Raw genomic sequence first — 16,135 nt, 5'->3', positions numbered from 1 at the left:
TGCATATAGCTAAAATTGTATTCCTAATACAGATAGCAACATGCTATGGCTATACTGTTATTAGAATTAGCTGGTTCGAGTAAATTGCTACTTCATAAATTCGATTCCATGTACTATTGAAGTGCCACCTGGATTTTCTGTTAGAACTAAATCGGTCTGAAGATTACAATGAAACGACAAACGATTATCGTATCAATAAAAAAATATAAGTAGGTATATTCGCGTAAAATGATTTCCCGGGGTGTAAAGTACCACGTTATATTAGAAGTACTTCAGTAGTTTTTGCGTAAAAACATAACAAACAAACATACAAACAACTTTCGCATTTATGATAGTAGGAGGATAGGCGCGATTCTAGCGCATGAAAAGGGCACTAATTTACTGTAAACAAATGTCAAACACTACTAAGACCACTCGACCTTTACGATTCGTAAAGAATAGCCGTCGGGTCGCCGACTAAAAAGAAATACATTATTTTGCATAATCCTAGTTTCTAATCGAAGTATGAAACGACAGCCTTATCTAACTAGAGTCGAGACGTATCAATCGTTAAAGGAAAACCTTCTAAGAAAATCTAGCTCCTTAGTACGATCAGCAAAAAAATATCTTGTGGCGTCAAGATATAAACATGTATTTTGCAATTCATATTACAAGATGGCACTTTTAGTAGCTATATTGCCGCATATCTGAATTGTCAAAATACCACTGCTCTTGTTTCCATAACTTATTTCGTAAATTAATTAAAAATTACCTTAATGATTAATGACTGATTAAAAAAAAACAATTTTGGCGCTTGAAACAAACTTCCTCTCTCTCATCTAATTGCCGATAATTCTGTCAATAACATCAAAAACTAGTTATTCTACAATATTTTCTGACAATTGAAAAACTAGCTCTAAATGTTTCTAAAGTACTGATAATCCGATAACAATTTGTCTAGAAAAACATACTAATCGGTGCCAAATACAAATTCTTGTGAAATTTCTCACACGTCACAGTCTTTTCCGAAAAATATGAGACTCAGTATGGCTATCGCTATTCAATTATAATCAAATATCCTACATCTTATTCACACCAGATAAGGGCGATATTAGCACACCGATACTTGGAATTATTTTGTATAACATTTCCGGCTAAAACACGTAATTACCCAAATTGGTTGAAGGAAACAGGAAAACTACGGAAACAAAATATATGAGATAACTTTATGATAAAATGGATGAATAAAAAATTATGATGTCTGTCACTTACATAAAGCGCTTGATTAGAAATGATTGCGTCTAATGTAGACTTTGACATTTTCATTTTTATCTTACTTATTCACATTCTATAAAATGGTTATGAATTAAAACAAAGCGTAACAAAAAACAAGACTTATTCACTGTGAGAATCTAAGAACTATTATTTTATACATATCAATCTACTGAAACTACTTTGAAACTTAATTGCAACCTTGTTCCATCAATTTACTACGGAAATAACCAATATCAACATCTAGATCTATTGAAAATAGCCTGCCGAGTTTCTTGTAAACAATTACCGCAAGCGTTTCTTCAGTCTAAGGCCGGGCAAGTTCACTCAGTAGATAATGAATTGATACCTCGTGTGTACGCGAGTGTACATAAGAAGTAAATTGATTAAGAGCCTTCTAGGTAATCCCATCACGTTGTTGATTCATTCGGTCATTAAGTACTGTTGAATACATAAGGGTAAAACCATAAGTGAGGTAACGATTTCTCTACGTTTACCATCTTCCCGTAATATGTTGGCTTTCTATAGGTAGTGTTACACCTAATGATGGTGTTAGTACATTTCTTACTGTAATTAGTGGCTTCATTAAATTGCTGTTAGTTGTTTTTACTCGTGTATTGATGAACTTGGTGACTACTTTCTCTGTATTATGTAAATTAAGTGCATTTATTACCGTACTAGCGAACTTTTATGGCGTTTTCAATGCGTACTTTTTGTCAATATCAGCCACAGTTTTATGATCAGTGATCCAATTATATCCACAATGGAAGTATTCTACTATACAAGAAATACGGCTTGAAATTAATCCAATTTCCCACACACGTGTACAACATAATAACTTTAATTGTACATTATGCCACCGTAATTATTTATCAGAATAATTTCAATTTTCTAATTGATTTTTCTGATTCCACCGATTTCATTACAGATAACGCAAATGGAGACCGTGGAATAAAATGTAAACTAAATCAAAAAAATGTAAAATAATGTAATCAGTCGCGATCAAACGATCTGTAATCATTTTATATTGTTTTCGGGTGAGTTAGTGAGTCAGCTCGTATGTATCGAAAGGCGCTATCGTCGACATATTGTTATCGCAATTGTCATCTAATCTTACGATCTAGAGTTCGGAACTTTTGTGGTTAGATCAGATTTTATTTGTAAAATTAATTAGATCGAATACTGCATTACTCAGATTATTTAATTTTATCGTAATATACGATATATTTTAGGTGCGATAGCTTTGATCTTTGTCTCTTCGGTAATTGCTTAATCGTGATGGGAGATAACAAGTCGCCGAGTACGCGATGAATGAAAGAATTGATTGTGATAGCCCAAATCTATTTTAGTTTCGTGTCGTGTTTTAAATAAAAACTATTGTTTAGTGGATTATCTATTAATATTATCTAAATTGAACAAGCATTGTTACTTGTTAGGTAGAGAATTTAATGTTTGCTCATGTTACTACGGTATTTTGATTGTAATAAGTAGTAGTTAACCACTGACTTGTCATGACTTGAGTCTTATAAACTTCTTTAAAATGTAGAGCTTACGTCTATTGATCCTCAATGTCCTAATATACAGGGCGGGTCCTTTGGTGTGTTACAAATAGGTCACAAACTTTTAGGCCTTCCGCTTGGAATAAACTGATAAAAACAAAACCACAGATATTATATTCATTAACTTAAACAAAATATTGTTAACCGTTTCATTAAACTGGTTAGTAACTATGACCATCGTAGAGCGATTTTCTACGCTTGGTACAATCGCACTGCCTTTGTGTTTCCTATTTGACATATTATACAAGTCACTTGTCAAAATTAGTTCTTTTAAAAGACGCTAGACGGCGCTGATACATTTTCGGTTCAAATTTTCACGTTGGTTGCAGAAAATCGACCATTTGATCTTTTATATTATCGTTTACGTACTAATAGCTAAAAAATAAATATAACTATACTTTTATATATTTTTATAGTATTTCCCATAGAACAGCTATTACATAATTATTAACGTTGCTCTTAGACATTTATCGCTAATTACAATAAAACGTTGATGTACATTTTTTATGTCAATTCAATTAATTATTTCTTAGAACTAATTATTGTGATATGTATTGAATGAAGGTATTCTATAATAAATGAAGACCTTTGATCTATGATGGATTAGACGCGTGTGCAGTGGACAATTATTTGGTTCCGGGTTCGATTCTTGGATTGGAAAAGTTACACTTTGATTTTCTTAATACATAATCCTGGTAGAGGATAGGGTTCCTAAAGAAATTTAGTCATTTCCAGTATAAAATGTAAGTATATTTTCAGAAGTGAAGTTAAGTATTAATAAAATTGATCTTGATCAAATCAATACATTAGTACTTCATAAAAGAAAATTATAGCATTTTTTCGCTGCGAAATGGTGCCAATAAAATCGTACATCATGCAATAATTTATACAAATTACCGAATTTCACTCATAAATAAAAAAAACCGAAAAACTTCTACACCTATCGCTCACCCATCAACTTCCAAACCGCACCCACATCCCTTAACCTTGTAAACACGGGCCTAGATAAACGGCGCTAACAAAACACCTTCAAACGAATAATCAGAATAGTAACATACACACGTAATCCAATTCGCTATGATAAAATCAGTAAGGAGCTGCATTATCAGGCGTTATCAGCCGTTTTAATAGAACCACCTCATTTGTGAACCAGCTAAGGTGAAAAGTGGATGAAATGGGTGTTTGTGCAAGTGAGTGACGTGTAGTGAATATTTTTATTACATACGTATTTTTGAATAAAAATAAAGTTAGTTGACAAGCCTTATTTGAAGGTTGAAAGGTACGGTGTCATCACATAAAAAAAATAGGAGTGCTAAAAACAAAAATATATGTTTAGACCCTAACTGTAAGGCCTAATCCTGCCTCATTCCGGTAAAGTACCTTTGCGCGGAATGAGCAGTAGAGCAGTAATAGGTTTTTTGTTAATTTACACATTGATAATACATTTTATTCGCCTACACTCTCACTACAGGCGGACACCCGCGCCCTGTACTACAAAAATAATGAGATCATATTTAATTTTTAAAAATATCGAACAAAATTCTAAGTTTGCATTAGTACAATTTACCTGGCGCTCGAGATTAGTAAGATAATGATTACATGATTTCTAATTTTAAAATAAATATCTAATGCAAAATGATTAGATGCCAATAGTTTCATAATGTTTAATTATATGACGTACGTAGTGATTTTTTGAGATAATAATGATTACTTAAATGTGCTTTACGCGGAAATGAAAAGTAGGAATAAAAACACATAGCATTAATTAATTTGGAACAAAATCAAATTAAATTATGGGTAAATGAAAGAAACTATGTTTTTTCTATGGAAACCTGATCAGCGCCCCTGGCAGAAGGACTAATTGTTCAGTACAATTTTTATGTCAGATTCTCGACACTCGTTTGTACCGACTGTAGAAAATCGTGCTACAGAAGGAGGCGTAGTTCTTAACACATAATAAAGAAAAATAAAGTATTAATCAAATAACAGCACAAATAAATGGCGGCGCAAAAAAATCACATTTAATTTCAAAAATGCTTCCGTGTTCCGCGGCCAATTTGTAAATTTTATTTCAGTCATTTGTTAATTCAATCGCACGCGATCTTTCGTTTCCGTTTTAAAATATTTATTTTGGTTTTTATTTCCTTCATTCCGCATTATTTTGTATGAAAAAATCTGATGCAATTACTGCAGCGCAATTTTCAACAGTCGGTAATATCAAGTATAGAGAATTTGACATCTCAAGTGTATTATAATTTTATTAGTTCCTATTGTACCCACTAGGGGCGCTGATCGGGCTTTCATCAAAATTTGTCTACAGCTAGCCAATTCTCTATCAACAGTGGTAGGAAAACGCCCTGTAGTTGCAATTTGCATAAACTGGTGGCGCCATCTATAACGTACGATTTTCATTTTTTTTTGGTCATTTTTTCTGTGAAAATCGTTTAATCGAGGAAAGAGTGTTAATTGACATTTACAGACAATGAGGAACATGTCACAACTGATCACGGATAATTACGAATTTATTGGATTATGATGTAAATGTGATATTGTTTTCTGAGAACAATGATACAAGGATTCAATCATTAATTGTCTAGGCTTTTCATTAATTAGTGTCACTTCCATTACGATTAGTTTTTTAAGTCAGAATTTACACGCAAAATGCTGATTTAATGTATTTTCGTTTCCATTTAACTCATCTTTCAATCATCCGTTAATCTATACTAATATTATAAAGCTGAAGAGTTTGTTTGTTTGTTTGTTTGTTTGAACGCGCTAATCTCAGGAACTACCGGTACGATTTAAAAAATTCTTTCACTGTTAGATAGACCATTTATCGAGGAAGGTTATAGGCTATATATCATCATGCTACGACCATTAGGAGCGGAGTAGTAACGAAAAATGTTACAAAAACGGGGAAAATTATGACTCATTCTCTCTTACGTGACGCAAGCGAAGTTGCGCGGGTCAGCTAGTTATTACATATAATAACAGCCCTTTAAAATGAGTGTCGGATAACCTATCCAATAGATAAACTGTCAACTAAATCACTCTCAAAATTCCGCCTGTTAACCTAACTACTGATTTAGTGTTAGATTAAGATAGTGTTTTATCCGGGCTAAACTGAATTATAAGTTAAAATACATATTTCTATCGACAATTTACTCTCAATGCAACAAAGACTAGAACAAGTTTATATCAAAGTAGTTGTTATACAAAGTCTATTAATTATAATTGATTTATCGATGTGTTTCCCCACACTTCTGGTTTACATACAAAAGGAAAAGATCCCACTATTAACACACAGTATACGTAACTCGAGATTACTGGAAGATATTAACATTTATCTACATTTAATGGATGCAGTTCTATTTATATAGACAAATAAATATAGTAGGTACTATATGCATTATACGTCCATACTTTTGTTGCAAAAATGTGTCAGTTTATTTTTAACACTATCGCAGTCAAAATGTGGGTCAGTATTAGATTACGAATGTATTATACTGTTAGGCCTTTAGTCTAACTATTAGAACAGAGATGAAATATAAAGCAACTTTAATTTAAACATCATTTTGATTAATAATTCCAATCATCAGAAATACTATAAAATATTCTAAAAACCTTTTTAGTATATTATGCAAGTTAGAACTAAATTAGGATGCCGTAGACACCTTGAATTGAATATTAATGCCTAACAAAAAAATATCAAACAAATATCAGTCCTGGAAAGTCACAGTTATTTACCATGTAACTAAGTGTTCAGAAATCATTACAGATAATTATTTACGATTCATTTTCTAGTATAAAGGTCCAATTAAAACCATAACACCATAATCAGTGATCAATTATATTAATGACATTAAGTGAAATTAACGACACAATTGATTACAAGAACTGAGGTCAGGTAATTGTTATAGTTTTATATCACGGCAACATTTTTTAATATGCCTTCAATAATACAATTAATCTACTTTGTGAAACAAAGGCCTTAAATAATGAAACTGTTGTTTAAAGATTTTTAAGACGGGTGAATGTCATCTTAGCCAAATATCGGCTATGGCGAAGACTTTAATTAAAACTAGACAACTGTAGCACGATTCTCTACAATTGAAACCATCGAGTTTGACGTGTGAAAAAGTACTGCCAAAATAATTTCCACGACGCCCGCTAGAGGCGCTAAACCGATTGTTTAAGCCTCGGCGTGTCAACCATTTTTTTTTTTATATCTTCTCACAATTCAGTTTTTCCATATTAATAAGTCTTAAGGAAGAAATGTTAAAAAAATTGTGTTGTTGGAATTTTCAATAATAGAAGGAAAGTAATTAACATTGTTTGATCTCAAACAGAGGGGCTTTTTCCTACTGCTATCTACTATCGACAACCGGCTAAATATGAAAGATTTTGTATGACAGTCCGGCCACCAGCGGGTTCAGTGAGACCCGGTACTCGATAGTAGCCGCTGTAGAAAAAGGCACTTCTGAACACTAGCTCGTGACACATATGACGATATTTCTTTAGCCCGTTCGAACAAGAGTATAACTACTAATTTGTCCAGTAATCAAGTTTCTAATTGGCTATGATTACTTTGTTCAGTTCATCAAAATAAATTGTTGTTTACAATACATCGCTGTATTTGTATTAACAGTCACACGCATCGCTCTACCCAGCCTTAAGTAATTAGCGCACAAATTGATTCTAACGATTATGTTCAATTACTATAAAGTATACACTTATTTGTATACATACCACGTGTACTGAGACATAATAACTCGTTTTAATGCAACGAACAAAAAGTTGCAAACACAGCAATAAACTGCATTTTTTTTAACCAATTACAGTTTTAAAAGAATAGAGTGCTGCACTATTTTTACAGGTTTCCTGTACTATCGAATGACATGCGAAATTATGAATTGATATAATATGATTTGTTTGGCAAATTGGCTATTAGTTAATAAGTTTCAATCCCGATTCTTGCAAAACAAACCCAAATTTTTGATAGTGTTCATTGTTGTGTTTGATATACATACCTTTAACTGGTGGTTTGTGGGACAAACATCGTTGCCCTCTAAACTTACCTAAGCCAACAAAAAGAAAAATACCTGCCATTTTTATAGCCTTGGCGACACCACATTGACGACAAAATATTAGTAGCATATTTTATGTTTCATTACAATATATTTCGCAAAATAAATTCGTTTTTAAATTCCATAAGCCTGATAAGTCGTTTTAATCCCTGTCAAAGTTTTACTTCACTGTATTATAATATTTGTTCATTATTTATCGGTATAGAAACTAACTCGTCCGAATGTAAAATGTTATTACTTCATAATTCACCAAAACTGATCTCATCTTTGATAGAATCATATAAATGAATTCTATAATCACTTCATTTATAACAAAAATAAAGACTTATTTAATCTCGTTATCATATTTAGGTCATGTTATTAATTTACTTTAATTCCAACGCTTCATCGCGCTTGTTATAAAATATATGAATTACAAATAACTTCTGTCTGCGGCTTAATTAAAAGATCTTGATCAAAACAATTGCTATAATTATTAACCTACATTTATTTTCATTTTTTCCTCCAGTATTCGTTCAGTAATTAAAAGACTAACCTTCTAAGGGCTTACTTATTCATCGTCAATAATATTATTTTAAAAATTATTTTGATGTTTTCATAGTTAATGTCTATCTTTCAAACGTAGTTAATATTCGATAAAAAATCAAGTGATAAAAAAACCAACCATAAACCAAGTTAAGATCAAATTAAAACACACATATATCACTATGTATTAATAAACTTATTATACGAAAACAGACCATTTAATCAAAATTTTCTTCTTTCCAGAATACTACACCCAGAGCCAAGAGTATCAAAAATACGCTGCCAGCATGGGGGTCTCAGAGGCCCCTAAAGACGACTCTCCCCGGACCACCCCCGAGCTCTCCCGCGCCGACCAGTCGCCCTCAGACCGGCCGGTCCCAGGGTCCGCAGACAGCGATGATGCTGATGAATTCGCGCCAAAAAGAAAGCAGAGACGGTATAGGACCACCTTCACCAGTTTCCAGCTTGAAGAACTAGAGAAAGCCTTCTCCAGGACACATTATCCTGATGTTTTTACTAGGTGAGTGTTGTGGTGAGCATTTTCAACTTATAACCTTTATAGAAAGTGCTATCGTTTGGGAAATGCGGGTGCCCAGGTGCTTATATGAAGACAACTAAAGTTGTTGAATATAGTTACTGCATCTAAAAAACTGTATATAAAAATAGTATTTGATTTTCTCTGATAGTCATACAGTTTTACGTACGCCATTTTGTAATAAAAGGAGTGCAATGTTGACGGCTACTTACATCGTAATTAAACCTTTTGTAATTATACCGAAATGTGTTAATCAGCAAAAAGTGATAATAATAAAATTTGTTAGCACATTGCATTAATTTATAATTTATCAACGATAATACCGTAGTGTTAAAAACGATAATAGTCGTGTGTTTCTTATTTAATTCCTTATTTTATAGGGCAGTACTTGATAATTGCGATAACAGAATTCCTTAACAGATACAGAGCAGCTTAGTAAATTAATTGCCCCGGATTATTGTAATCCACTCTAATCCTAACAACAATTTATTGCACTTTATCTCTCATTTGTTGTTTTGTTAAATATTATAGATTAAAATATTTATCACACACATAACATACATACGAAAAAAAAGGAAAATTAAAAAAAAAATTGACAGCTGTCAAATAATTTCCCGCGTAATCATAGACAGCTAACAGCTTATGAAGACCAAAAAGGTTTGCATTTCTTATTACATAAATTAGACAACCTGTGTACAGACAAAGGTAGTAAATTTTCTCATGTTTTAAGAGGCTACTAAAGAATATTGCTATGAAAGAGTCCACCTGCGTAATAACTCAATATTGTGGACGTCTCACCTTGTCACATGTAGTAATTAGGAGCATGATCGCTACACCTTTATACGGAGTCAACTTGCAACTCAAACGCTCCATTATTCACTTGAATTTCCTATAATCACTAGAAATTACAAACTATTTTTATAAACATGCTTCAGTATTTACTGGCATATTTAAACTCTTTTTTTGTTTAAAGTATAGATAGAAACATGTTCTAGCTAATATCTAATCGCTTTTGATGGAGTAATTAAGGAAAAATAAAATAATATTTCGTAAGGCTTTCAACACTCATTATCGGCCTCAATATCGGCCTAGCCGGTGGGGAAAAATCGAGTTTGTGTCATAATGTAGATGAACCCGATCGGCACAGGCCAAACAAGTGGGTCGAGTCGATTTTGTTATTCGATAAATATTGTCGAACCGAATATTAATGTAGCACAAGCCTAACAAGTGAAAAAATAATTTGTTTTATTAAAAACTATTTTTTCAGCCCGGAATCTTTATCTCCTTCAATTAATCACCACTTAAGCATTTTTTAGTAAAGTTTTAGTGATACGATAGTATTTATTGCTAAGAGTTTATCCTTAATATTAAACTCTTTTTGTTTCAGAGAGGAGTTAGCAATGAAAATCGGGTTAACAGAAGCTAGAATACAGGTAAATATTAATTTAATTTCAAGAACTAAAAAATATTTTGTATACTTGCAATAGTTACCGACGAAAATAGGTCTTGACGGGTAAATGTGTCCCATAAATAAAAAGCACATTTTATAACACTTTGCCAAGATTACAATATATACTAGTAAATTGACAACCATAATTTATTGTGTTCTTTGAACATTATATTTTATATTATATGCCGCCTTTTTTATATCACCATAAAAAGAAAAATAAGAATCAACTAATTGCACTAAACGGCAGTTTTTCATCGTCTGACAACTTAATCCAAGGAATAGTTAAATTACTAAACATTACCTGTCATTTACGAAGACGAGACTGTAAGGGCATAGTTTCCTATGACTGTTACAAAGAAAACAAAAATGAAAAAGAATCGCTGAAAACTTTGCTCAAACTTACTACTTACTAGACACCGGGTAGTTTGAAAGTTATTTTACAAAAATCTTTACAATTTTAACACATAAACCTTCCTCTTGAATCACTCTATCTATCGAAGAAACTGCATCGAAATCCGTTGAGTAGTTTTAAAGATCTAAGCATACATAGGGACAGATTGTGGAAACCGACTATGTAGTGAAAATCAAAATGAAGGTTGTAGTTGTTTCTCTAAAAATAAATATAGGTTTTCTACCTTTAAGCTAAGAGTTATCAACTAAGTAGCAACAGAGTAATAAAAAACGAACGTCTTTTTAGTTTATTTGCCATTATCCGCCATTACATTTACTTAGCATACCAGATAATTATTTAACAGGTAATAACATTCAGCTGATATCTCATTACAAGCTATAATTGTGGTCCATAGCATGTTCGCATTAATGAAATTACGTACTCAAGAGTAAAGGTCGGGACACACGGGCGACGTCAGGTGATAGCCTATAGTCTATATCCAATACATTAGGTTCATGGCTTAATATCAATTTTGTACTTAATTCGTGATGACCAAACTGTCTTAATTGCTTGTAAAACTGATGAGTGTTCGTTACATGGTTGTTAATTGCGTGAAAAACAACTTAGGAATATTGTTTACAACTTTGTAGCCAACTCAGCTACTTACTTTTTGTACAAAAATGACACTTATTTCAACCTAGAATTCAAGTATACCATTTGACGATATTTAAGCCACTCTGATTATTATAGAACGGGGAATAGCTATTTAATATATTATATTTTAACGCGTCAATTATCAATGCCTGGCAATGGGCTCTTTATTCATTGATGGTATAATATGTACCGATTGAGGATTCATCCCCTTTTCAGTAGAACGTGTTACTCAACAACACATCACAATTCTTGTTATTTATAATTTTAAAAGATAATTAGTAAATATACAACGCTACATTATTGATTTTGTAATACAGTAATTTGAATTGAAAGAAGTAAAATCTATCAAAGCTAAATATTTTTTTGTCTAAAGCGTCCTAACCCCAGTTATCGTAGAGAAAAAAAAAATCACAATGAAAACATTTATTCTGTAAGTACTTATGTACTTTACCCGTGGGCTAGACAAACGTTGTGTATTAAATTGATAAACAATTATATCAGTTTCGTATCAAGTATTTTACATTATTGATAGCATTGCATTAAAAAACCCTTATTTGCAAAATAAAAGACAATAGAAATAATTGTTTAAAAATAAGCTAAAGAATCGGATTATTTTCTCTTAAAACGGAATCGCGAATTTAATCGAGGCTGTCTTAACAATGCAAGGAAATAGCGGATCATCTCTTTGGAGTCAGCAAAACTAGTTGATCAATTTCTTTAATTATAACCAATCAACTACGCCAAATTTAGGGCAAATTAGACTTTGACAGACGTTACAAACGGCGTCAATTTAAATGGAAGCAAATTGAATCGGAACACCAGTTAAAAAATAACTTTCGCACGCTCCAAAAACAACAACCCACTTGTAATCTTGCTAGTTCCGTATCATTCTGCACGTTCCTTTACAATACGGTCACAGTAACCACTAATTCCCATGGGTCCAAGGACCCGAGTACACAGCACAACCTTCAATCAAACCAGACCGAATCGAATGAAACAGAGAAACGACCACAGTGATAACTATAATAAACTACGTACTACATTCACTGAGGAATACGCTCGCGGATACGGCAAGTTCAGGCGGTGAATGAGAGTAGTGACACTCAGTATTATATTATATATTCGCTAAGTTATAATACTTTGTAATGTTAGTTTTGGGAAAAAATGCTGACTGTTCTGTTGTTAAATATCTTGCTTCTAAGAAAAGTTTTAGCATTCAGTCCAAAGCATGGTAAAAGATTTTCTCTATCGGATAATAAAACGGTCGCAGTTCACTAGTTGGTTAGTTATATAAATCTAATGCATAAAACTTGGATTATCCGAGGAAAGAAGTAGGTACAAAATCGTAGGTAATTCCACAAACAAATTAAAGTTAATTAAAAAACGTTTGAAGCATAATACTTTAATAGACACGCAAGTTTCGCTAATAAAATCATCATAAAACATCATCAAATAAAGCTGAGCCCATAAAGAGATGACAAAACCTGATTTTTATACACGCAAGGCTGTATGTTAATCGATTACTTCATAATCTTACTTATTAACCACAATTATAAATGTAGATATTGAAATTATTGTTAATGTATTAATTTATATTAATACGAAATGACTATTTATTAAAATCTAATACTTTATCTTATGACCCCCGCGGAGACGTGGCATGATTTTTAATTTTTATGACTTTTTACGAGTCGTTCGCATACTTAATCGTGTGTGAAAGATTCATGTAACATCTCGTACTTGAATCAGATTTTACAACTAATTTATACACACATAAATAAAATATCCACGCAAAAAACTAGGCCGTAATAAAATTTAATGATCAAATTCCTGAATTTTCTCATAATTATTAACTGGCGTAGTCAATAAATATAAAAGCGAGTCAATGAGAAAATCGTAAAAACAATCGCGTGTCAAATATTTCATTTTTAAGATGGACACTTAATTTAATGTGTAGGTAAATTTCTTTTTAGAGTCGTATAAGTAGAAAACATTGGCGTGGTTATATTTTTTATTTATGTCACAAAATTCCTTCAGGTTCAGCAGCTATTTAAAAAAAATAAGACGTTTCTTTGCCTATGTCATGTCTTAGCTGCAAATCTTACTGACAAAGACCTTACTTAACACACCAGCTCTATGATTATTTTAGCAGCAAAGAAAGTATTCAAACAATAATAAAACCACCGCGTCCATTCACAGATCCTTTACCGCTCGACATTCACGTTTTTTTAATAACAGAACATACCCCACACTTAGTTGTCGCAACGTTTTATTTTGTGCACAATCGATGCGATTACTCGAATACAAATTAGTGGTACAGATAAAGTAATCGAATCGTACAATGGATCGACTCGAACTGGTATAATAATCGATTCATAACAGATGTTGAGTTGTAAGTAAATTCATGGAATTAATTTGCTGGCGACATTGCTTTTATACAAGGGCATAATTAATGGATGCAATACCTTCATACGTCGTAAAGGATAATGAAATAATGCAACAACTATAAGTAAAAAATAACTTGGTACGTTTAAGTATGGAAGGAATTCATTGAGGGCGTTTGTGGACTGACTCTCAAGTTAAACTCTAAATTTAATTAAAATTCCTTTGTAATATGAAAACACAAAAAATAATTTCAAAAAGTCTTGTCTTGCTTGAATTTAAATTAAAAAGAAAAGGTGTTAGCAGTGCATAGATATAGGAATCTGATTAAACATACCTGCATGAAGACGACTTATGTGAGCCATGTAAGTACCTAAACAGTCACGCAGCTTGATACTTAGCAAAAAAAGCTAATGTGAAATAAATTAGACCGGCACAGGAACAGAAAAAACTATAATGAGAGGAGCCACACTGAGTGTACGTGTACACAGACCGATTAGTTAGCTAGTTAAACGTAATGCATTTACAAAACTTCTAATGTGACATCTCACGCGTTAACAACTAGAAAACAACATTAATTGCGATGAATTTGTAAAAATAATTGTAATGTTTATTTGACGTGACAGTCGTTCATTGTCCGCCATTTAAAAAAAGTAAACGGCCGCTTCATAGAGGTAGGCAAAGGAACAGATGTATTCAGCCAGTACTTTCTCGAAGGTAGCACGTCGGTGTTTAAAGCTGCCACATTGTTGCTGGTTTTAAATACAGTAATTACTCGGTGTTGCCAGGCTACGGTTACTTTGTCCCGCCTTTAGACTACCAGCTCTTTGAAGTGCCGTGATTAGCTTCGCGAATCGGTTAACGTGACGTGATATTTTTGTTTGTTTAATGAACGAGTAAGGAGGACAGCCATCAAGAAACGGGTGAATTGAAATTAACGCTAGTACGTGTCATCTTTAGCGTCATCGTTGGAAGATCTTTAAATGTTTAAACAGACATGCCTAATGCTTAAAACCAAACATTAGAAATCATACAGAAAACTAATATAAGCAAGCTTTGTGTAACCTACCTCTAAAACTTCATGTCATTGTAGTCGCTTATGTACAAAATAATCACATGTAAATCATATACATTCAAGTACATAAAAGTGGTGACACCTTTCCGTGACTTGTAAGAAATGTTAGCAGTCTCAAGATCCAAGTGCTACCATCCATTTCCTTAATAGTAGCGTATTTTTCAAACCCTTGTTTATTAAATGAGGTCATTAGCAATTTTCTTGTAATATTACCAGCTGATTCGATCATGACCGTGGTTGGCTAAAATTGCGCTTTGAGGCGAGGATCGATAGCAGAAACATTCTGTCTGTTAAGAGACTATCTTTTTCAGTAAAATTAAGAGAGTTTTCTTGCTTTCTTACGTGTGTAACATTTAATATAATTGTGAATTCGGTAACGGATACTATAAAATCATACGTTGGCATTGAAAAAGTAGATATAAATCAAGCAGCACGTAGCATGTAACATCTCAAAGATATTTAATAATTCTTCTGTGAATAGTCCTCCATTCGACATTTCTCAACATTCTCATGAAAGGTAACAATTTGTTCCCAGCAGCTCTTTGGTATTTCGCGCACGCATCTGTCAAAACAATTCCACGAAGGTAGTGAGTGGGCCTGGAGCGCTGTTTTAGCGGCTCGGCGTGGTCGATCGCAGCGCGGTCGGACCGACGTGGTCATTACCTTAATGCGCGACTCTGTTAAGCTATTAAACACGGCACCTGGGCCCAGTCGGTACCTTTTTGCACACCGTACCCGCATGCCGTCCACTCGCCCCACCAATTACAACATTTATAAATTCACAGCCTCACCGCGTATGAAGTCATATCCGTAATGGCCATTGTAAACTTAATAGATCATACTCACAGTATCAAAGTTCAACCATATAACACAATGTTAAGACTCACTTTACATTGTACTCGGTTACCGTAAACATAAAACGTTTTTGTTTATCACAGCATCCGCTAAAACCGCATCGACATTTACAGAAACGCGCTTAATTTTTTACAATACACAATTTATCATAAGTGAATTAATTTAAATTGCCATAAAAATAACAGTTTACATAATCGCTGTACGGTTCGTGACAAGATTTTTTACTTGTTCTGACATTTCTGTGTATATAAATATTTCATACGATGAGAATTTTGTAGTTTTTTGCTACGAAAGTAAGATTTGTGTTGATACAAAATATAGCTTTCAGTTTCAATGTAGCAATTAAATTTAAATGTCCGAAGGATATAATT

The 16,135-nt window shown here is 32.9% G+C and overlaps 1 protein-coding gene across 1 annotated transcript in view; it reads left to right on the top strand.

Moving 5' to 3' along the window:
* LOC142987226 (homeobox protein ARX-like) overlaps positions 1 to 16,135 on the top strand; it is a 78,330-nt gene that overhangs the window by 59,273 nt on the left and 2,922 nt on the right. Inside the window, exons 2-3 of the mRNA XM_076135847.1 lie at positions 8,666 to 8,942; positions 10,345 to 10,390. Coding sequence (XP_075991962.1) covers positions 8,666 to 8,942; positions 10,345 to 10,390 — 323 coding nt within the window. The remainder of the gene's footprint in view (positions 1 to 8,665; positions 8,943 to 10,344; positions 10,391 to 16,135) is intronic.

The sequence above is a fragment of the Anticarsia gemmatalis genome, chromosome 3 (assembly GCF_050436995.1).
Source record: "Anticarsia gemmatalis isolate Benzon Research Colony breed Stoneville strain chromosome 3, ilAntGemm2 primary, whole genome shotgun sequence".
NCBI classification, from domain to species: Eukaryota; Metazoa; Arthropoda; class Insecta; order Lepidoptera; family Erebidae; genus Anticarsia; species Anticarsia gemmatalis.
Note: the sequence above shows the minus strand (reverse complement) of the source record. Positions and strands in the feature narration are given on the sequence as shown.